At 50.5% G+C, this 21,774-nt stretch overlaps 1 protein-coding gene and 1 long non-coding RNA gene across 10 annotated transcripts in view; one reads left to right on the top strand and one right to left on the bottom strand.

The window, feature by feature from the left end:
- Positions 1-20,996, bottom strand: part of ELP3 (elongator acetyltransferase complex subunit 3) — a 120,362-nt gene extending 99,366 nt beyond the window's left edge. For 5 of the 9 annotated variants that reach the window (XR_014787019.1, XM_084829501.1, XM_084829500.1 and 2 more), the window contains exons 1-6: positions 19,349-20,996; positions 18,142-18,280; positions 16,106-16,176; positions 13,310-13,373; positions 9,145-9,213; positions 6,790-6,944 (exon numbers count right to left, since the gene is read on the bottom strand). Coding sequence is in view for 8 of the 9 variants with exons in the window: in XM_084829501.1 (XP_084685627.1) it covers positions 6,790-6,944; positions 9,145-9,213; positions 13,310-13,373; positions 16,106-16,176; positions 18,142-18,280; positions 19,349-19,659 (809 nt within the window). In the remaining variant the exon portion in view is untranslated. The remainder of the gene's footprint in view (positions 1-6,789; positions 6,945-9,144; positions 9,214-13,309; positions 13,374-16,105; positions 16,177-18,141; positions 18,281-19,348) is intronic. The other 4 variants (XM_084829507.1, XM_084829506.1, XM_084829508.1 and 1 more) reach the window with 2 other exon arrangements.
- Positions 1,356-9,667, top strand: LOC146360365 (uncharacterized). Its single transcript, XR_014787020.1, has 2 exons — positions 1,356-1,635; positions 9,091-9,667. It is a non-coding gene; the product is annotated as an uncharacterized LOC146360365 (long non-coding RNA).
- Positions 20,997-21,774: the final 778 nt, after the last annotated feature.

Raw genomic sequence — 21,774 nt, forward strand, 5'->3', positions numbered from 1 at the left:
AAAACGAGTAAATACATAACCAAGATGGGGTGCTGGGGGGGGGGGACCGTTCCTGGCTTTCACAGCAAATCCCTGCTCCTGCAACCCAAGGGCTGGACTTGCGTGGCACTGTAACTGGACTGGCTGTGTGCCATTAGAAGAGGGCAGATGTCAAGCGGGGAGTTTGGTGGAGAGGTGTCACGATGCCCCACTTCACAGACTTCTCCAGGAGTCAAAGGCACTTCGGACAAGCTGTCTGTCAGCTTTCCACAGGAAGAACTGAAAATATGAACAGAAGAAGCTGCCTTCACCAAGCCAGACCACAGGTCCAGATGGCTAGAATTACCTACTTCAACTGGCAGTGGATCTCTAGCTTTCCCCGGCTAAACCCTGGGAAAGGCGGCCTTTGCCATGCACAGCAGGAAGCAGCTCTTCTCTCCGGTCAGCAGCTGGCTGGAGATGAGAGCTTTTCCGTGCCGGGAGGGGGCAGAGCCTGGGGAAGAAGCTGACAGGCGGTTCAGCTGGGCTGCAGGAGAAGGCGGATGGGGCGCCCCTGGCTTTGCAGGCTGTCCTGGGAGTGCCCCAGGGCTGCACACCCGTTTGAACTAGAGATGCCGGGGACACAGCCTGGGACTGTGCATGCAAAGCACGTGCCCTGCCTCCAGTACCTAAGCATCAGAACTGGTCCTGAACCTGATCCTACAAGCAGGGGCTCAGCCGCTGTGCCACCCAACATTCACTGTGGTTTTGCCTCTAGGCTATGAAGCCAGTGAGCAGGACTACGTGCTGAAGCTGAAAGCTGAAGGATTTGCCCTCTGCCAGCCCGTTTGCAGCCCAACTTGTTTAGAATTCCTTAAGCCTTTTCAAACGGCACGTAATTAAAGGTCTTATCTTCCTCCTTTCCCTTGCCAAAAGTTACCACCAACTTCACGGCAAGTTAGACTTCCTTGGACTTAACATAGTTTCAGATAGTGAGTCACAACTGGATTGGCTTTGGCCAACATCTCTCCCCGCCCCCCCATGAGTCAGAGGGAGAAATAAGATGAAGAGAATGCGGGTTTTTATCTGCACCTATAGTGCAAGCTCATCTGTTCAGATCTTTGCTCTTCCACCGCCCCCTTCCCCGTGGCATTTTGCATTCCAGTGCCTAGAGGTGAAAGCACTTCTCCAAAGAACAAAGGAACGCCCACAGCAGAATAATGATTCTCTGCCACACTGACAGCTGTCCTCCCACGAACGGGACGCCCTCTGCCTTATCGCTAAAGTCCCCGTCCTTGTTTGATAAGAGATCCAGGAAATGGACTGAAATCCCCTGAACGGCCTTGTGTTCTCAAGAGATAAAATTAAAACTTCTCATCAGCCTCGTCAGGCACTCTTTACAGAGGGGAAAATCCCTTGTGGTCGATCGCTCCGTTATCCCAGGGATTGATGCTCCCTGATGCGCCGCGCTCTGGAGAAAGCACTTCGACTGGAACTTTCCACAGGGTTGCTACCTGTGGGGAGCTGTAGGAGCTCCATGTACCGGCAAGGTCACTGTGGAAGCCCAGAACCCAATTCCAGTCACAGGATGAGTCATCAGGAGAATCTCCATCGCCATGTTGTGCTCAGCAGCTTGACAACCTACGGACGGTGTCTCTTGAGGGCTCAATTGCCAAGGTGAGGCTTGGACTGGCTTTCCAGAGGGCAGGCACTCCTCTAGCACTCCCTACGGCAGCCTTTTCCAGCCTGCTGCTCTCCAGATATGTTAAGACTACGACTCCCATCGTCCCTAGCCAGCACCCCTGCTCTACAGTCCTCTGCTTTGGGTTCTATTCTAGACTTCAGAGCATACCCTTCCAGTACCATCCAACCTCTCCAGTCTGTGCCAAAATCAAATTCCTTCAAATTATTTCAGACTGTGAGCCTGTGATACAGATCAGGGGAGCAAATATTAATCTGTTGATTAAAATGTTCAATTAAAATCTTGGGCAAGATGCATCACAACTTATCAGGCAAATTTTAAATTGGTGACACTGAAAAGTTAACGGTACACTTTTTGTGGGGGTGGTGGAAGACGTTACACTGGTTTTGGGATGTTATTGTTAATAAAGAATGAAAAAAACAACAGTCAAAATGACCTTTACCTCTAACAGTAAATGGCAGCTTTTGATGATTACATTCTAAGCATTTATACTGCCTTCAGGATCTCAAGAAGGCAAGCATTGAGGTTCCAGTGCTATACAAACGTATCTAAATTTAATCAGATGTAGCAGTTAAGGTGACAACAAGGATGGCGCAGAAATGTTTGAAAAAAGTCACACCCCCAGTACAGGCTGTGCAAAATATGTCATCGGGCCATGCTGTATCACATGGTCAGGTTGCGGCCAAATGTTTGGCCTGGGAAACCCACGTTCTGCAGTGGACATGAAGCTAAAGAGCTGGTGAACCACCAGCAGAGCCACCCAGGGTCATTTAATCGTTATTACATTTGTATCCACCTTTTCCCCCTCCAAGGAACCCAAGGCGGCTTACATAGCCTCCTCCTCTCCAGTATATCCTCACAGCAGCCCGGTGAGGGTGGTTCGGTTGAGTCAGTGACTGGCCCAAAGCCACCCAGTGAGCTTTGTGGCCAAGTGGGGACTGGAACCCAGACCTCCCGAGTCCCAGCCCAACCCACTAACCACTACACCACGCTGGCTCACAAGCTCCACTCCCTGCTCTCTGGTCAGGTATCCTTGGCTGGAAGCATTTCCTTTCCTTTATTACATTTCTATACCACACAACAGACGAAGTTCCCTGGGCAGTTTACAACGATTCCACAGAAAGGCCTGGCCCCTTTTGCCTGGGAACATCCAAGGAAGGTGATCCCACAACCTTCCCGGCAGCTTGTTCTACTGTGGAAGAGCTTTCAGGTCCTGTTGCGCCCAAGTCGCCCGTCCTGCAGTTTTTGACCAGCTTCTTACCGTATGGTCTTCAGCAGACAGGGTATAACAAAATATTCTTCCAAGAGCAAAAACAGGCAGGTGGCTACACTCGACGGAGAAGGGTTAAGCTCCCAAAGCAGTGAATACAGCTCCCAAAATACATCAGAGGACAATGCAACAAAAAAGCAGCAACATAAAAACTGACATGCTGTTTGCCTGCCCACACAGCTAAGCATGGTTTGGAAGATCACATGGACTGAGCCAAGGTTTACCTGTGAAGTGGGCTGGACACCTGCACACACGTTATACATGCTAGTACATAATAATCAGCTCTGGGGGCCAAATCTGCCCCTCCCCTCGGGCTCCCCAGGTGGCCGTGCCCGCCTCCCCACGCCACAAAGTGGTTCCCACCTTCTCTACCCTGCCCCCCCAATTTTTGGTGGCTGCCCGGCTTTTGCACATTCTCCCCACACTCCCCATTCCAAAAGGCCGAAATGCCTCTCCTAAGGCTAGTTCTGGCAGTAAGAGCTTTAAGCAAAAACAGCCTGGCGTTTTTGCTAGTTTGGCCCGCCCCTTTTGTCTTTGACCCCACCCCCTTTGCTTTCGGACCTGCCCACCACTGGAATGCAGCCCCCAAGAGCATCTCTGAAAGGGGCAGTTGGGCTGAGTTTCCGCACCCCTGATCTAGGCTGTCTGGCAGCCACTCTCCAGGGATTCAGGCAGGAGTCTTTCCCAGCCCTACCTGGAGATGCCTGGGATCGAAACTGGGGCCTTTTGGAGGGTGCTGCACTCATGTCCTGCTTGGAGGATTCCTGGGGGCAGCTCGTTGGCCATTGGGTGAACAGAATGCTGGACTGGATGGACCCTTTGGCTCTTCTTGTGTTCTTACATGGCATCTGAAATCGCTACAGATATGCATTATTATATTATATTATAGAAATATAAATTATAAATATGAATATGAAGAGAAGGAGAAGGGTTCCCTTGTTATAGGCTGGAGTTAAACAAGCTGAAGTGTGAAGGTCTTGGGCAAATTCATGGAGGAGAAGGCTATCAGTGGCTACTAGTCCTGATGACTCTGTGCCACCTCCAGTACCAGAGGCAGTATGCCTCTGTACTCCAGTTGCTGGGGAACCCAGGAGGGTGCTGTTGCTCTCATGTCCCGCTTTTGGTTTTCCTGTGGGCAGCTGGTTGGCCACTGTGTGAACAGAACGCTGGACTAGGTGGACCCTTGGTCAGATCCAGCCTCAGGGCTCTTCTTATGTTCTGATGCAAGCACATGCTCCACCACTGAACTATGGCTCTTTGACTGCTAGCACTCTCGAGTCTGGACAAATGGATACGCGAGCTGTCCGAACTGAGTGTTTCAAGCAACGGCCTTCCAAGAAGGATCGTGCAGAGCCCCATCTGCAATGTGTCAGCTCAACGGACGGTCAGAGAGCCAATGGTGTGGATTACTCAACAGGCAATGCTTTTCCCCGCCTGCTTTCAGGCATCAGAATGACTCACAGGAGCCATTCCACACCTGAAGAGAAGTGTATAATGAGAAGGAGCCTCAAGGAGGCACTTCGGTGAATGGAATGGAAAAATATTGAACAGGATATTTTAGATGTTTGCTGCCCTCCAGAGGAAGAGGCCCATTACGACCCCAGAAGCAACCCTGTCCGCTTCGCTTGGATCTTTATTGTTTCACAGAAAGATCCAGGGTGCTGCAGAGGGTAGAGCAGAAAGGTGGGAGACCTGGGTTCATATCCAGTGTGCTATAGTGGCTAGAGTGTTGAACTGGGACGCAGGAGATCAGGGTTCTAGTCCCCACTCGGCCATGAAGCTCACTGGGCTACTTTGGGCCAGTCACAGAATTTCAGCCTCACCTACCTCACAGGGTTGTCGTGAGGATAAAATGGAGAGGAGGAGGATCATCTAAGCCACCTTGGGTTCCTTGCAAGAGGAAAAATGGTGGGATATAGGTGTAATGATAGATAAATAAATAAAATCAATACAGTAAATGGGTTCGTTGCAAGAGGAAAACAAAGCAGGACATAAATGTAATAATAAAAATATCCCCACTTGGCGGGGAAGCTCACTGGATGACCATGAGCCAATCTCCCAGCCTCAGGCCAGGGATAAGACGAGGCGGTCCTCATGTACGTCACCCAGAGGTCCTCAGAAGACAGGAGAGATGCGAGTGTAATAAGCCACAAGCGGTTTTTCCAGCCCAATCGGCCAGCAGACTCCCTCCTCGCATGCAAAAAATGAGTACACTGGGGGGCATTCCAGTGGCCAAGACACGTCCCCCGTGGTGAGGCAGGATTAGTGGAGGCTGGTGGCTCCGAGGTCAGTGGAGCAAAGGGTATCAGTCAAAACCAGTCAGAACTCTAAAGGAGCTCTCCAAGGTGTGGAGCAAAGTTCTGACTGGTTCTGAAAACCAGAGCAGATTCACTGCCCCACTGACCTCGGCACCATCAGCCTCCACTGGGCAGGGCGTACCTTTCCAGATGTCATAGGGATCTTCCTTCAGCAAGACCTGATATTCTAGATCCGCCTTCCCCAGCCTGGTGACCTCCAGTTGTGTGAGACTGCAACGCCCATCATTCCCAGCCAGCATGCAGTCCAACACATCTGGAGGACACCAGGCTGGGGAAGCCTGTTCTCTATGTGGGATGAAGTTATCCAATAAATTCGCCTGAATTCCCCCGGATCGTTTGCAAAACTCAGTGTGACATTGGCCACTTTCCAAACCTCGAATATGGAGGCCAATTTTGGAGACAAGTTGCATATTTTTGTTAGATGACCAGCAATTTTACATTGGAGGTCTTCAAGAACCCTTGGATTGACATTATCCGGACCCAATTTCCTGTTCATTTTAATTTGTCAGTAAGCCCTGAAACGTCATCTCTGGGTGCCTCTCTTTGGCTCAGTTGTTCAACCTCCCTCCCAGAGAAATATCAGTTCTAGCACAGGTATCTTCTGCAATTTCCCCAGCCTCCTTCAGCACTCCTTTGACATCTGTTGGTAGAAGAGCCTCCCTAGCTAGTTCACCACTTCTGGCATATTTTAAGATTTGTTCTTGTTATCAGCCTTAGTCCTTTTAGCAATGTACTCCTCAAATGCTTTTTTCACTTGGCCCAAATTCCCTCTTGCACAGGTTCCGTGGTCACCGCAAGCCAACTTAAGATCCACCCAACACCCAAAGACCCATGGCGTACAAGCAGCAGTCTGTCTTGAGGCAGCCAGGGGAGGTTGCACAAAGATCAGCCCTCCCCAACCTGGCGCCCTCTGGATGTCTTGGGTCACAACTCCCATCATCCCATCATCCCCAGCAAGCAAGGGCCATGATGGCTGGGGATGATAGGAGTTGTAGCCCAACACATCCGGAGGGCGCCAGGTTGGGGAGGGCCGACATAAATGAATCCCTTAAGCCAGGGGCCCCCAACACAGTGCACAGGGAGACCTCCTAACGCCCCAGGAAGCTCTCCACTCTGTGCCCCCTTCAAAAAATTATACTAAAGAAAAACATACTCTCCCCAAAACTCCTTTCCTCACTATTTCTCTCCCTTACCCTCCCCAGCCTTCTCTTTCTCTCCCCTCTACCCCTTTTCCTTGCTGTTTCCCCTCCCTCCCAGTTTCTAGCTTTGCTATTTCTCTTCCCCATCACCACCTCTGTATCTCACTTTTGGCTAGCCAGGCCCCAGGGCAGCTGTTAGGTGACGACTGACGAGCTGCATCCTGTGTGGGAGGCATTTTGTGGTGGTGCCTACAGCAGTTTCTGAAATTCCCAAATGTGCCCTGGGGTCCAAAACAGTTGGGGACCCTGGCTTAAGTATTTACCAAGCTTATCAACCACGTCGTGCAACTTTCGGGTTGCATGACAAAACAAAGGACAGAATGTGCAGCGTTTGGTACCTACTTGACAGCCTCTGCCACATTGTTGGAAGTGTGACCCGATAAAGCGTCATGCAAGTTGCGGATAAAGTAATCCCTGTATTCTTCCGGAAGTGCCATGAACGTTCCACCCATCACAATGAACTCCACTTTGTCCACGCTGTGGCCGAGCTGTTTCAGCTGCAAAAAGAAGACCAGCCATGAGCCAGTTGCCCCTGGGGCCTCAGAAGGTAGAGGGGGGGGGAAGATACTGTGGGTGCAAAAGGTAAACTTCAATTTAGAAAAAGGGAGACAGCGGAGGAGGAAAACCTGAGGGCTGGCAAGGGGATCATCAAACGCAGCTAGCTTCTCTGCACATTTCAGTGAGGGTGGTCTCTCGTGGCCTCCTTTTATACCCACATGCAAAGTGTAAGCCAGGCTTCGATTGTCCGCACAATTACCCTCAATTTTTGTTTGCCACTTTGAACACCCATTTCTGAGAGCAGCCTTGCCTTGCCATCACAAGAGAAAGGGACAGCCTGAGCGTGCCCCCACCTTAACCTGGCGTCTATGTATATGTTTACTTGAAATATGTAGATTCCCCTTTTCTCATGCAGTTCCCGTCCAAAGACTGAATGCAAAGTTAGAAACACAAAACCAAATGCAGTAAGCCCAGCCTTAGCAGCCAGAACATCTGGGGGAAGAGGGCATCCTTGGAGGAAAGATGAAGGAGCCAGCTGTGAACCATCCAGCCTGGAGAGGAGACTGCAAGCACAAAGATCCCCAAACTGTACCAAGCCAAGTTATATTTCAGCCAGTCAACCAAAATGATCTGGGGCCTGGAACAAACTCTCCTACAAGGAAAGGTTACCGTATCTGCAAATGTTTAGGTTAGAAAAAAGGCAGTAAAGGGAGACATGACAGAAGTATACAAAATACACATGATGTAAAGAAAGTGGAGTATTATGTATTTCTGGCGTCTTCTTTTGTTTGTTTTGCACAATAAGGGTGCAACCCTATCAGGGACAAAATGGCTCCAGCTTCTCGCTGATGTCAGAGGCAGGTAGATAAAAGCCTACTCAGCTGCAGAAAGTGCAGAGTAAAGGGCGGGAGGAGTGACGGAGGCAACATGTGCCTTTCTATCCTCCTATTCCCCCCACCCCCCCAGACAAGCCTCTGAGTCAGTCTAGAAGAGTCTCGCTGCCGGGGGCGGGGACAGGGCTGGAGAGGCCATAGGAGTCTGTGGGTCCCAGCCTCTCCTCCCCCTGCCCACTAGAACTCTCCCTTTTTGATCTCTACGAGGTCATCTGTGGCTGCTTTTGCAACCTCGGAAAGCAGGTGTCGCAGTTCTTTCCACGGTGGATGCGAGGGACGGGGGGAGGGATTGGATCGTGTAATCCCCCTCCTGGAGTTGTAGCAGTGTTAACGGCTTTGGAAGGGGAAATCTGAAAAATCCTATGGGCCCTGGGACCCTCTCCAGGACTGTGCCCTACAGGAGTTTTTTTCCAGTGAAGCTTACTTATTACAAGTGGGCATCATGGTTAATAATTTTACTCAAGTCATTTTTAAAAATCCCTCAAGTTGCTACCAACCGCCCCATTTAAAAACCTATGTAGTTTGGAAGGAACTGTGTTGACAGATGAAGTGGAGTGCGAGGGGTACTATTTTACACCAGCAACATTAACTCAATAGAAATATGATCAGCCATTGATCAGTGTCAGATAGTGGCTAAATGAGGAAAATTCTGGCATGCAGTACCATACCATGGCCTCTATAAACAATTTTATCCATATATGGAATCTAAAGGAGAGGATTTTTCCCCCGTGCATGATTTACAGATTTTTTGCACTTCATCATTTCAGTGATGCTCCCAAAATACATGATAGACCTTTTCTGGTCAATGCGAGCATTCCTGGGCCCTAATTGGGCAAAAGGTCTCAAACCTATAGCCCCAAGCAAGCATTATGTATTTTCAGCTGTTTGTTTTCACACAATTAAGATGTGGTGTTTTTTTTCTGTGAAAGCTACTCATTACAGACAGCCATCATGGGTAATAATTTTAACAGGGTTATAGGCTAAATACCAGCAACAGCTACCATGTTTATTCATAATTTCCCCTCTCTATTGGCCTTCCTAAGGGGATACAAAATCCATCACTTTCCTTTGGCTCAGCTGGCTAGCTCTGCTTCTTTTTATTGGTGCCTTTGTGTATGTGTGTGGCGGCGGGGGCGGGGGGCGGGGGGCGGGAGTAGTTCTTTTGAACTGTTTTAATTTTCCCTGTATGCTGCCTTGAACATTCAACGGGCAGCTAACAAATGGTTTTTAAAAACAGATTGTTCTCTTTCAGATCGCTACTGTAAGCAGACAACTCATCCTTGAAGTCTTGACAGCAAATCCTTACCTGTTCCACTCGGTGTCTGGTCTGGAGAAACGGATCGTACCTGGCGCGAATGGCCCGCATGGAAGTTGGCTTCAGGAAGAAAGTGCGTACGTATTAGAAAGTATTCCTCAATACACCAGAAATAAGCAAAGCCAGTTAAAAACTCCCAACACCGCATTGCCATCATATTCTATGCTATCGAGGCCTAAAAATACTGGGTGGTGAATTAACTTCAGGCCATGTTCCAATCAATGTCCCTATTTCACAGTTACCATGTGAATAAGATTTCAGCTCCATCATACATACATCCCCATCTAGTGGGCAATCCGTTAAACAAAGAATTTTTGTTCCTGGTAAATATGCACGTATTCAGAATAGGATCTGTACTAGGTGTGGTGAACCTGAGGTCCATATCCAGGCCTCTGGGGTTCCCCGACAGCCAGATCCCCTGCCCCCACTTACCCGGACACAGATGGTTTGGTGTTTTTTCCTCATTCTAAAAGGCTGAAATGCCTCTCCTAAGGCTTAGCCATTGGCAGTATGAGCTTGAAGCAAAAATTGGCTGGCGTTCTTTTTATTTTTGGCTGTGCCCCTTTTGCCTTCAGGCCCACCCACCACTGAAACGTGGCCCCTGAGAGATTCTCTGAAACTGAATTTGGCCCTCAGGCTGAAAGACGTTCAGCACCCCTGAGCTATACTTTCAAGCCAGCTAAGAAGTATGCAATGTGGGCCCGTCACACAGGTAGGTGAGGGGTTTCATGGGGCATCTAGACCAACATTAAACTCCTTTTCAAGTGCGCGTAGGCTTCTATTCAATTCATGTGTAACACTTTATTTTGTCAGCTACCAGTTTTTTTTTCATGGCCTTCAAAACTAATGATAACCAACTGCTTTAAAAACATACACATAAAGAAACTATTTCACTCAGAAACAGAGCTGGGTGCATAGTTAAAGCTTATGCCATAGTAAATTTATTAAGCTTTTAAGATGTTACAGGACTCTTCATAGTTTTAACTGCAACAGACCGGCAGGGCTAGACCTCCGGAAGTTGGGGTCATATTTGGTGCGGCTCAGGTAGCTGGGGGACCTGCGAGGGTCGTGTGCCGGGAGCGCAGACTCATGGGATGGTTTGGGACAATCCAACCTCTTTGAAATTGGAATGCCTATGCCAACCTTACAATTTATCTACTGAAAATATTTATACACACCATTCATCAAAAAATTTAATAGATTCCAGGATGGTTTGCAACAATACAGCAATTAAAACAAACAGATAATATCACAACAGCAGATAAAAATGTGTAATACAAGAGTGAAATGCCTGGTAAATAAGAAAGGGTTTTGCCTGGAGTCTAAAAGATGACAGTGGTGGCACCAGGTGATTCTCCTGGGGTAGGGCACTCTATCCCTGGGGCACCACAGCTAAACCCCCCTCTGCCTAACTGAGATGGGCAGAAGATAGATCTGGATCTACAGGTATATTTCCAGGTGATTTGTAATAGATCAGCAAGGATTTCTGACTCCCAATTATTTAACAACAGTAACAAAATTACTCACCCATCCACCCACCCTAAAGCCTACCATGGAACTGAAGAAAGTTTGGGTGAACCAGATTTTTTTGCAAGGAAGGACCACGAGTGCCATTCAGCTCTGGTATGCAAAATACCTGGGCTCAGAATTCTTTCAGTCTACGTGTAGGCCTTTTGCAACAAGCTCCAGTTGGTTTTATTTTTATTTATTACATTTCTATACTGCCCCACAGCTGAAGCTCTCTGGGCCATTTACAAAGGTTTGGTTGATCTTGAGATTCTAATAAAAAACAAGATAGATCCTGCAAGCCTGACATCTGCCCACCCCCTGCAAGGCCTAGAAACAAAGAGTTGGAAAGGACGTTGGAGATCATCTGCTCCAGGGACAGGGAAAGGGGAGCCCTCCAGAACAAGTCCCACAGGCCCCAGCGGCTTGCCCAATGGTCAGGGATTGTGGGAACTGTAGTCCAAAACAACTGGAGGGCACCATGTCACTTGCTCCTCATCTGTTCCAATCCCCTCCCTGCTCAGTGGGGCGTCTACAATGCGAGACGCAGCAGCGGCGCTCGCAGGCACACTGGGGCCCACACTGGAGACCTCAGCAGAGACGACAGAAGCACACCATTCCGAAGCAGTTCTAGCAACACTGGCAAAAGTGCCCCGGGAGCTGCCTCCCGCCCTCCGCAACTCCCTTGCAGCTGCGAGTGCAGAGATCTCTAGTTTGTCATTCAACTTGCAAATCCACAACTCGCATGGTCGGCTGGAGAGGGTGGAGGGCCACCACCCACAATCTGAGTGGCCTGCCGCAAATCGAGGCGTGCCAATGCACACACACAGCCACCTCTTCCTTCCGGTCCTCTTCGTCTTGCCTGAACTGGGCAGCCCGGGCAGGGAGGCACTGACACTAACCAGTAGGACGATGAGCCCTCTTTGCACCAGCAGATCCCAGCCCCCCTTAGCCATTCCTGTCGAAGAGACGGGGAGCAAGCGGCCAGACCAGGGTGCCCCCTTCTCTGGGTGCCCCCACCAGTGGGTGCTGGTGGCTCCAATGTCAGTGGGGTGGTGAATCTGCTCTGGGTTTCTCTGAAGGAGCTATCCAAGGTGCTTCACAATATATAGCCGCCAATATATAGCTTTGCATCTTGGCTAGCTCCTTTAGAGTTCTGGCTGGTTCTGACTGAAACCTCGAGCAGATTCACTGTCCCACTGACACTGGAGCCACCAGCCTCCACTGTCCGCCACTAAGCGGAGGGCCTTTTCAGTAGTGGCCCCCTGGTTGTGGAATGATCTCCCGAGACAGGCTCGCCTGGCACCTGTGTGGTGATCTTTTCGGTGTCAGGTGAAGACCTTCCTATTTTCCCAGGCATGTTAGCTCTTAAGTTTTGAAAACCGTATTAGTGCATTTTTAAGTCTTTGCACTCCTATAGAATCATAGAATTGTAGGGATGGAAGGGGCCTACAAGGCCATCGAGTCCAACCCCCCGCTCAATGCAGGAATCCAGGTCAGAGCATCCCTGACAGGTAGCTGTCCAGCCTCGTCTTGAATGCCTCCAGTGTGGAAGAGCCCGCCACCTCCCTAGGTCATGGGTTCCATTGTCGTATTGCTCTAATAGTCAGGAAGTTTCTCCTGATGGCTTTTACCTTTACTTGGGGGTTTGTCTGTTGTTTCAACCTTTGTAAAGTTTTTATATTATGTTTGGTTATATTATTGTATTTTATGGTTTCAAGTTTTGTTTTGTGAACCACTCAGACAACATTGTGGTAAAGAAATGTAATAAATACGTAACTAAAACAGGGCTGTGACACCAACATCCTCTCCTCATACGCCCCTCTCCCCATTTCCTCCTCCACAATCTTTCCTAGTCATTCCAAGACACCTGGAAGGGCAGAACTAAACAGATTGGCAGCTGGGGGTCTAAAACGGAAACTGCCAGTTGTCAACTCCCTGCTATACGAACACACACGTTCTTTTACAAACTCGGTTCTTCATATATGAATTAAAAGGGCTCAGCCTCACAAAGAAGAAAGCAATCAGCTGCCCCCCGCCCATCACCTCAGTTTCTCTTTCTCGTGTGTATGCATGTGTTATGTGTTAAAGGTAAAGGTGTCCCCAACCAGTCGTGTCCGACTCTAGGGTGCGGTGCTCATCCCCGTTTCTAAGCCGAAGAGCCAGCGCTGTCCGAAGACGCTTCCGTCCGGCATGACTGAACACCGAGGTGCACGGAACGCTGTTACCTTTCCCGCCGAGGCGGTACCTATTTATCTACTTGCAATTTCTTGCTTTCGAACTGCTAGGTTGGCAGGAGCTGGGCCTGAAGACGGGAGCTCACTCCGTCACACAGCACTCGGGTCTCGAACTGCTGACCTGCCAACCTTCCAGTCTGCAGTTCAGCATCTTAACCACTAAGCCACCGCAGCCCTACTGTGTTATGTGTTAGGCAGGGGCTATCTCACGTTGTCACAATGGAGATTAATAAATGCCCAGTAAAAATGTAGTTTTGCTACGCAGAAGGAAAAGACATGCAGACCATGGTTGCCAGATGGACCTAAGGTATGTGCCTGCGCTGCCCCTCCCGCCCCTAATCTCTCTGATATCTGCTCAGCAGTAAATTACACTGGCTTGCCCTGAAGGGCCAACAGGACCTTTGCAGCAGTACCTCGTATCCGGTGTAAGACTGAGTTGAGTATTCAAAGTCAGAATCGGGACCTCCGGGGCAATATCTGCATGTCCAAGAGAGAAAAATGAGTCACACAGAGGCATCGGAGCACAGTTTAAGGCAGGGTGTTGAACTTCTTCCAGCCGAAGTACTGAAGACCATTTCAGAGAAGTTCTTGGGGGTCGCTAGTCAAAAGACCAGTCATTCACCCAAGCAACTGAGTACAAGCAAAGTAACTTCAGGGCCAACCCACATATCTGACCCCACAGCAGTACAACAAACCACCCATTTAAGGCTGCAACCCTATGCAACTGTAAATGGGTATGGAACCCAATGAGAATTACTTCTCAACAGACCTACACGGGATTGCCCTTCTCATCCTATCCACACACACGTTTCTCCAGCTTCAAAGGAAAAGGAAATGCCCCCAGCCTCAAATGGAAAGAAAAAGTTTCCCCTACCTCAACCCCAAGACTCACCACACCATTCCCCAAATGATGTGCCTCCTTCCTCCTCTGCCATCAGAGCTCCTGCCGGGGAAGGTGCTCTGTATGGGTGTGTATGTGTGAACGAGAGAAGGGGCTGGGAAGGGAGAGGAAAAAAGCAAGGCTAGAGGCTGGGGGGAGCAAGAAATAAAGATAGAAAGGGGACGAGGGAGAGAAAGGGCAAGGCTAGAGGAGGGGAGAAACAGCAAAGTAAACAGGTGGAGGGAGACAGAAACGACGAGGTGAGAGGCTGGCAGTGGAGAGAGAGAGTAAAGGGGAAAGGTCTGTGTGGACAGAAGACGACTGGGCAGGGCCAGAAAGCAACTCCTCCGCCTCTTCTTGCCTGCCCAACTGGTGATCAGCAGCAGGCTCAGGAACAGGAAGACGAACCGGAAGACCCTCTAGCATTTCCCAGTTTTTTCATTAAAAATACATTTTTGAAGGGGGCAAGGAGTAGAGAGCTTCGTGGGCACCCTGGAGGTCCCCACGGGCGCTGCATGGGGGACTCCTGACCCAGAGTGCTTTGGATATTAGGCAGTATAGAAATGCAATAAATAAATAAAATAAAAATAAAATGACTTTGACAGACTACATCTGACTTGGAATGACTGTCACAGAGATAATACCACTACTTAGTTTTTATAAGGAGCGTATTAAGTGTTCCAGGTGCTCCACATATGTTTTTAATCCTGAAATCTGTAAGATTTTAATATATATTATAGGTTTTAAGAATTACGCATGGCGTGGGGAGAAAAACGGAAAAAGACGTTTTCCTCATATAACCCTAGAACTCTCCAGGCCCTCCAGTGAAACAGATGAGCAGGAGGTGCAGCACAGACATAAGAAGTCCTTCTTCGCACGGCGCATATTGTGCTGAACTTGCTGCCACAGGATGTGGTGAGAGCCACTAACAGATGATTTGAAAGCAGCACTAGCCAAACTCATGGAGGACTGGTCCATCGGTGGCTGTTGGCCACGATACGGCCTCCACGTTCAGAGGCACTGTGCGTCGGGAGATCAGTCGCCTTCTGATTCCTGCTTGTGGGCTTCCCAAAGGCATCTCGCTGGCCACTGTGGGAAACAGGATGCTGAACTACACAAACCCACTTTGGTCCCATCCAGCGAGGGGTGGGGAGGCGAGGATGAGAGCACAGCACTGTGCCTTAAGCCACCTGGCAAGTTCCGGCCAAGGGGAGTTTTGTAACAGGGAGGCAGCATGCTGGACCACTTTCAGCCCAGTAGTTGTGGGAAAAAGCACTCGGAAATTCACACAATTTCTTCCCTGAGACAAGTCAAACTGGGATGTGTGCCTGGGGTTTGTTACATGTGGTGTACGCACATGATAAAGAGATGGGTTGCTGGTGCGCAGAGGCAAACCGTGCGAGGAGCGGATGCCAGGGAAGGCTAGAGAAAAATCTACGGGAGCCCATAGGGACCAAGGACCTTGGGATTTCTGGCCAAGAAGCTGATCAATGCGCAGGCACTTTCCATGGTATTAAATGTTCAAAAAGCCCAGTCCTCAATAACTGCAACCAGAGTAGGGGCCTCTGCAATGAACAGAAGTAGGATTTGGGACACTCCATGGGCAGAAACGGCAGCGCCCCGCCCCCACAGCACTGAGCTGCTGGCACAGCGAGCCTCAGAATCAAGTTACAAGAAGCCAGTTCTGCTAAGATCTCCTCCAAGCCAGGGCTGAGCAGAAAGCAGATCTCCAGATGCTTTGGGCTTCAACTCCCAAGCATTCCTGACCGCTGCCCAAGCTGGCAGGGGCCTCTGGGAGTTGAAGTTACTAACATCTGGAGATCTGCCTTCTGCCCAGGAGTCCGATTCCCTGCTCATCTGCGAAGTTCGGTGGGCGATTCTCTCTCTCAGAGAGAACCTTGGGGGATTCTCTCTCCCAGCCCAATCTACCTCAAAAGGGTGTAGCGAGGACAAAATAGTGGGAAAAGGGGTTTGGGGCAGAGACCATGCATACACTGTCCCGCTCTTCTCAGAGGAAAGGTAGGAAAAATATTTGCAAGAAATAAAATAGTTCCATAGCTCCATTCAAGATGAGCCTCTAAACAGGAAAGGGTTACCAATGACTTACTACCCACTGTTTTATATTTACAATTACTATTTAATTTAAATACTTCTTAAAGTGAAGAATACAAATCTTTGCAGAACACATAAGCGTAGTTATTCAGATTTATTCCCCATCCCAGTTTCGAAGATTCTAAGCAAGAAGGATGAATGCTGGAGGGCAAGAACACATATGCTCGGGTAGGATATTAAAAATACGATTCTGGCATGAACCCACGGTCATACTTACACGCATATGTTTCCCGTGAAGTTAATGTGCGGACATCTGTGTGGCTTGCACATCACGGCCACTACAGCAATCTGGGAAAGGGAGCATTGTAAAGAGGCTATCACAATTCCAGTGTTATGTTGAACAAGGCAGTTACACAGAATGACTGTATTCAGAGGGAGAGGGAGGGGGGCACCACTTCAACCTCCCACCCTGCCCACAATATCCTATATCTACAGCACGTCCACTTGACCAGCTTTTTCTCAAAAAGACATCCAAGGAAAGAGTGCAACACTTTTGTTATGGCTGCAACCCTGTGCTCACTTTCCTGGGAGGAAGAACCAGCGCACTCAGGTTTTCTGAGCAGACACGCATCGGTTTGTGCCGCAAAGCGACCTCCCTATAGCTTAAAGATATTATCGCTTCCACTCTCGTTAAGGTGAAGAGCTATCCTTCCCAGACAGAGATCCTTTGGAGACAGATTCTCTCTAGGGGAGAGAACATATCAAAGGCCACACCTACAAGATCTTAATCCTTCAGAGGACAACCAGGGGCCTTGGGCACAACTTTGTGTTGCAGTGGTTGTAAAATGTTTGCGCAAACTCCATGCTCAGGCATGCCTTCAGCAAGAGTCCCGAGAGGCTTTGCACAATGTCTAAAATACACAAGTTTCTAGATATCCTCCCAGAAGCAGTGGAGTAGCACAGGGTTTGGATGGGGAGGCCTCCTGCTTTTAAAACCCTGTTTTGGCAGGGTGGGGAGCAAGAACTCAAGGAGTGTTCCAGTGCTGAAGCACCATCGGAAAGTGCCCAGGAATTTAAAAAGAAAACGTTAAAAGTTTAAATTAAAAAAAGTTTGTTAGTGGCAGGCAGAGTTGAGGGTCTTGCCAGGAATGGTACTGCAGAACTAGGGCGTGAGTGTTTGTAATACCTGGACAACTACATTCCACGGGACAAGTCAGGGCAGTAGCAACCACACTGGTTGGGGAAGAACTGCAATTTTCCGAGGGTCAAAGTACTGCTGGGGAAACGCAATATCCCTACAGCAGAACGTGACAAGCTGCCTTAAAGCGGGTGAGACCAATGGTCCATCCAATCCACAACTGCTTACTCCAGGGATGGCCAGAGAGTAATCAGGATCTACTGGTACATCTCTGGATATTTATTTATTTATGTCATTTCTTTCTTTATTTCATTTCTATACCGCCCAATAGCCGAAGCTCTCTGGGCGGTTCACAAAATTTGCAGGAAATCTGAAATATCTTTCACAATAGCAGCAACAAAATGACTTCCCTCCCCGCTGCCCCTGCTTAAATTAGACTGCAGAAAGCTCAGGGGACCCCAACCTCTTTCAGTCAGTGGGCATGCTTGGAATTTTGAGCCTTTTGTAGACACTCTCACAAAATGGCTGCCAAGTTTGCCATGGTGGGTGCGGCCGGTCACAAAACATTTGTTTCCCAGAAGGCAAACTGGCGAGACTAAAAGAAAAGTAACTTGCACAAGAGCTTAAGTACAAAGCAGTACAAAGCAGAAGCGGGGTCTGAGCTCCAAAACACAAAACCACTCTTTTGAATCCAAATATAGATGGTGCTGGAGGGCAGGACCTTGCTCTGCCGCATGCTGGCCTCCCAGTTAAGGGAATTAATTTTTAAAATCTTAAGAAATAAAATTAAAATCAGGAGGGTCAAGGGAGCCTGGCAGCCCCCAAGAGACGTGTCCCTGGACACCCCGGTGCCCACAGGCACCATGTGGGAGACCCCAGAGATGACCATGAATATATTTGTGTGTGGAAGGCCTGTGAGCTCAATTCTGATACTCAAAACAAATTCCTATGCTCATGAGGCACCCTGTGCTTTAATTTGTGTCCTTTGCACCTGGCTCCAGTCAGTGGATCTCAGAATTCTAGTAAAACACAAAGTAAATCCCAGAAGCTTGAAGTCCAACTGCAAGCTGCTCTCTAGGATCTGAGGCCAAGAACCATCCTGCCTGTCACCTGAACCTTTTCAACTAGAGATACGAACCCAGGATCTTGTGCATGTAAAGAAAGGAAAGACTCACCCCACTAGCAGTCCGGATGGGCTTCGCTTTCAGCTTTGGAACCAGCACTCTGCGGTACTGAGGGGGCACAGCAGCAATGATGTCGACCAGGCGGGGCTGTGCTGAAAGCCCATACCGGGCGGCTGTCTTTGTTTTTATTCTGAAACAGAAAGCCGCGCAACTTGGTTATTGGCCAGAGGGCTCCTGCGCAAGTTGCGACTGGACTGCAAGATGCGACACCAACAAGAATCGACAGCCCTGGGTGAGTTCACACACCGATTAATCACAGAACTGCAGACAGAAGTGCCGACTGGTTTCACAGCCAGCAGGCACCCCAGACCAGACACCAGTGACCAAACTGTCCCATTACCTGACATCAACTCAGTGCAATACTTCAGTGCATGGGAGGGTGCTGCTGCACTCATGCCCTGCTTGGGGGTTCTTGGTCAACAGCTCGTCGGCCCCTGTGTGAACAGAGTGCTGGACTAGATGGACCCTGGGTCTGATCCAGCAGGGCTCTTCTGATGTTCTTATTTTAAAAGCAGTAAGGAAAGAGGGATCTATTCCCTGCCACCCAGCTGATGGCGGATCACCTGGGCAGCAGGGAAAAGTGGGTAAGGCACCCCAGGGTCTGGTGAGCTGCACAGAGAGTGGCTCAGGGCTGCTCATGAGTGTTATACACAATCAGATAATGGGTCAGCCTAGCCCTGTATTGTCTCTCACAATATTTCCCAACCTGGTGCCTTCCAGACGCACCCTCCATGACCATTGGCCATGCTGGCTGGAAATGATGGAACAGTAGTCCAACACATCTGGAGGGTGCCAGGTTGGAGGGTGCCACATCTGGCCTACCATGACTGGCAGGTGCTCTCCAGCGTCTTGGGTCAAGGCCTTTCCCAGCCCTGCGACCTGTGATCCTGTACACTGGAGATGCCAGGGACTGAAAGCTGTGCTCTTCTACACCAGGGGCAGGCACCTTGTGGCCCTCTAGATGTCGTTGGCCTACAACTTCCATCATCCCTCACCACTGGCTATGCTGGCTAGGGCTGACAGGAGTCGTAGGGCAAAACGTCTGGAGGGCCACAAGGTGCCCACCCCTGGCCAACACAAAGAGCATGTGCCGTACAGCTAGCTATTGCCAGTTCCCTGTAAGGGACGGGGCAGAGAACGCGCACATGCAAGCGATGGCCGGCAGAGGGGCGGGGGCAGGACAGCCCGCACAACTTACTTGTTTAAGTTCACATCTTTGCCCTGCTCGTGAGCCTCAACGAGCTGCTTGATGACATCCGCTATGGTCATCATCATCAGCTCCGCCCGGCTGAGATCTCCTGAAATGGAAGCAAAAGGACACTGTGCAAAATGTAATTTCTCGTGCACATGTGCAGTGCCTTCTAGCCTCACAAGCTGTGGGGGCAGGCAGCACACTTTCCCCTTCTCCCGCAACACCGGGCTCCTGTTTGTATACTCTACAACACACTTCCACACGCCTACAGTGGTAAGCCATGCACTCTGCCGCATCCATGTTGCTCTGCTGCACATGATGCGCACGGCCCAAGGAAGCTTGGCCTAGCATGCCACATGCAAACTGTACCACTCGCTACAGCGGGAGAAGCTTGTTCCCTTGTTCTCCACAGCCCTGATTATCTATGTTGCCCTCCTCTGAACTCATCCCAGTTTCTATATATCCTCCCAGAAGTGCGGCACCCAGAACCCCAGAGAAGGCCTGACCAGTGCAGAATGGAGCTGAACTATTACTTGGTGTGACTTGGAAACAACCAGTGGTGCCTGCAACTAAATGCTGCAGCACAGAGCACTCCTGTCCAGGCTTCCGGTCCAATCACCCCTGCTCTCCTCCACGATACTCCATGCCATTCCCCCTCCCACCAGATTTTCCTCCCCCTCCCCTGCTCAGCCAGTGAGCATGGGGTGGCCACTGAGCACATGGCTATAGTTGAGGGAGGGAGGAGGTCTCCTCTTATTTCCCCCCTAACCTCTTCATTTTACTTCTGTGTCCCCCCACAAGCCTGCAGATACCCCAGCCCCCGTCTGTTCTGCACGGGTGGTGTCGTTCTGGCTACAGAAGCAGCGGCCCTTGGAGAACTGAGTTCGCTGCTAGTCTATATAACTAGTCAATATATCCAGGATGGTTCGAGACACTGGATACATTTAAGTAAAGGAGCTATGCTAAAAGCAGCTTACCATTCATGTGCCTCCTCCAAATGGGCACCCTCCAGATGTGTTGGACTACAACACCCATCACCCTCAGGCAAGAAAAGCCTCCCCCCAACCTGCCCCCTCCCGATGTGTAGGACTACAACACCCATCACCCTCAGGCAAGCGCAGCCGCCTCCCCCAACCTGCCCCCTCCCGATGTGTAGGACTACAACACCCATCACCCTCAGGCAAGCGCAGCCGCCTCCCCCAACCTGCCCCCAGATGTGCAGGACTACAACACCCATCACCCTCAGGCAAGCGCAGCCGCCTCCCCCTCACTCGTCCCCTCCAGATGTGTAGGACTACAACACCCATCACCCTCAGGCAAGCGCAGCCGCCTCCCCCTCACTCGTCCCCTCCCGATGCGCTGGACTACAACACCCATCACCCTCAGGCAAGCGCAGCCGCCTCCCCCAACCTGCCCCCTCCCGATGCGCTGGACTACCACGCCCATTATCCCCAGGCAGCCTCGGGCGCCTCCCCCGCACTCGTCCCCTCCGGATGTGCGAGGCCGGGAACTGCCGCTCGGGACCGCGGCGGCATTGGCGGGGCCAGCGCGCGCCCCGCCGGCCCCCGGCCCCGCACCTCTCCTCCTCTGCCTCATGGCGCAGGCCCGCCGCCGCCGCCGCCGCCTTGTCCCGCCGGCCGGCCCCGGCCGCGCTGGGGCTACGACACCGTCGCGAAGAAGGGCGGAAGCGGGGCAGGCGCCGGCCGCCGCCTGCCGTAAAGCGCGCGCGGCAGGGATTGGCGGGGCTCAGGCGGCCCCGGCCCGCGGGCGGACGCGGGGGCTGCGCAGCTGCGGGGGGCCTCCGCGGCCAGCAGGGCCCCTGCGCGCCGAGCGGTCACGGGGACGGCGCAGCGGGGAGCGCCTCCCCCGCCGGGGCAGGCCCGCCGGCCCCCAGCCGTCGTCGTCGGCACCCACAGCGCTCACAAAAGTATACGAACAGATAGTTGGGCCGAGTTGCCTGCGCTGCAACAGCAGGGAATAGAAACCGCTTCACCAACAAACCCAGCAAATATCACACGGTTCGTCCCGGGAACATGAACGGCGGCACGCTCTCTTGGTTCTGGTTACACCAATACGCTTCAAATAAGGGCCACTTTTCTACCAGGCTATTATTTTGTTGTCTTCCCTTCCTAGTTAACCGCAGATATTATTTCCCACAATTTAATAATCCAGCCATCAATTGTGGCAAGCGCTCGTTTTTCACCCAGTTTGCGGGTACCAACATTCTGGCAGCTCTTAGTAAATGCACTATCATCTCTGTGTCGCCAGACAGAAAAACGGCTTTTGCATAACCAAAGATAGTAACTATTGGATCCAGTGGTAGTCTATACACTGATACGATGTCAGTTTAATTCAGGTGACCATTATATCTACTACTGTGGGCAAGAATCCCTTAGAAGAAATGGAGTAGCACTCATAGTCAACAAAAGAGT

This window comes from Heloderma suspectum, chromosome 1, assembly GCF_057233095.1.
Source record: "Heloderma suspectum isolate Gila_16-S chromosome 1, 16-S_ref, whole genome shotgun sequence".
NCBI lineage: Eukaryota > Metazoa > Chordata > Lepidosauria > Squamata > Helodermatidae > Heloderma > Heloderma suspectum.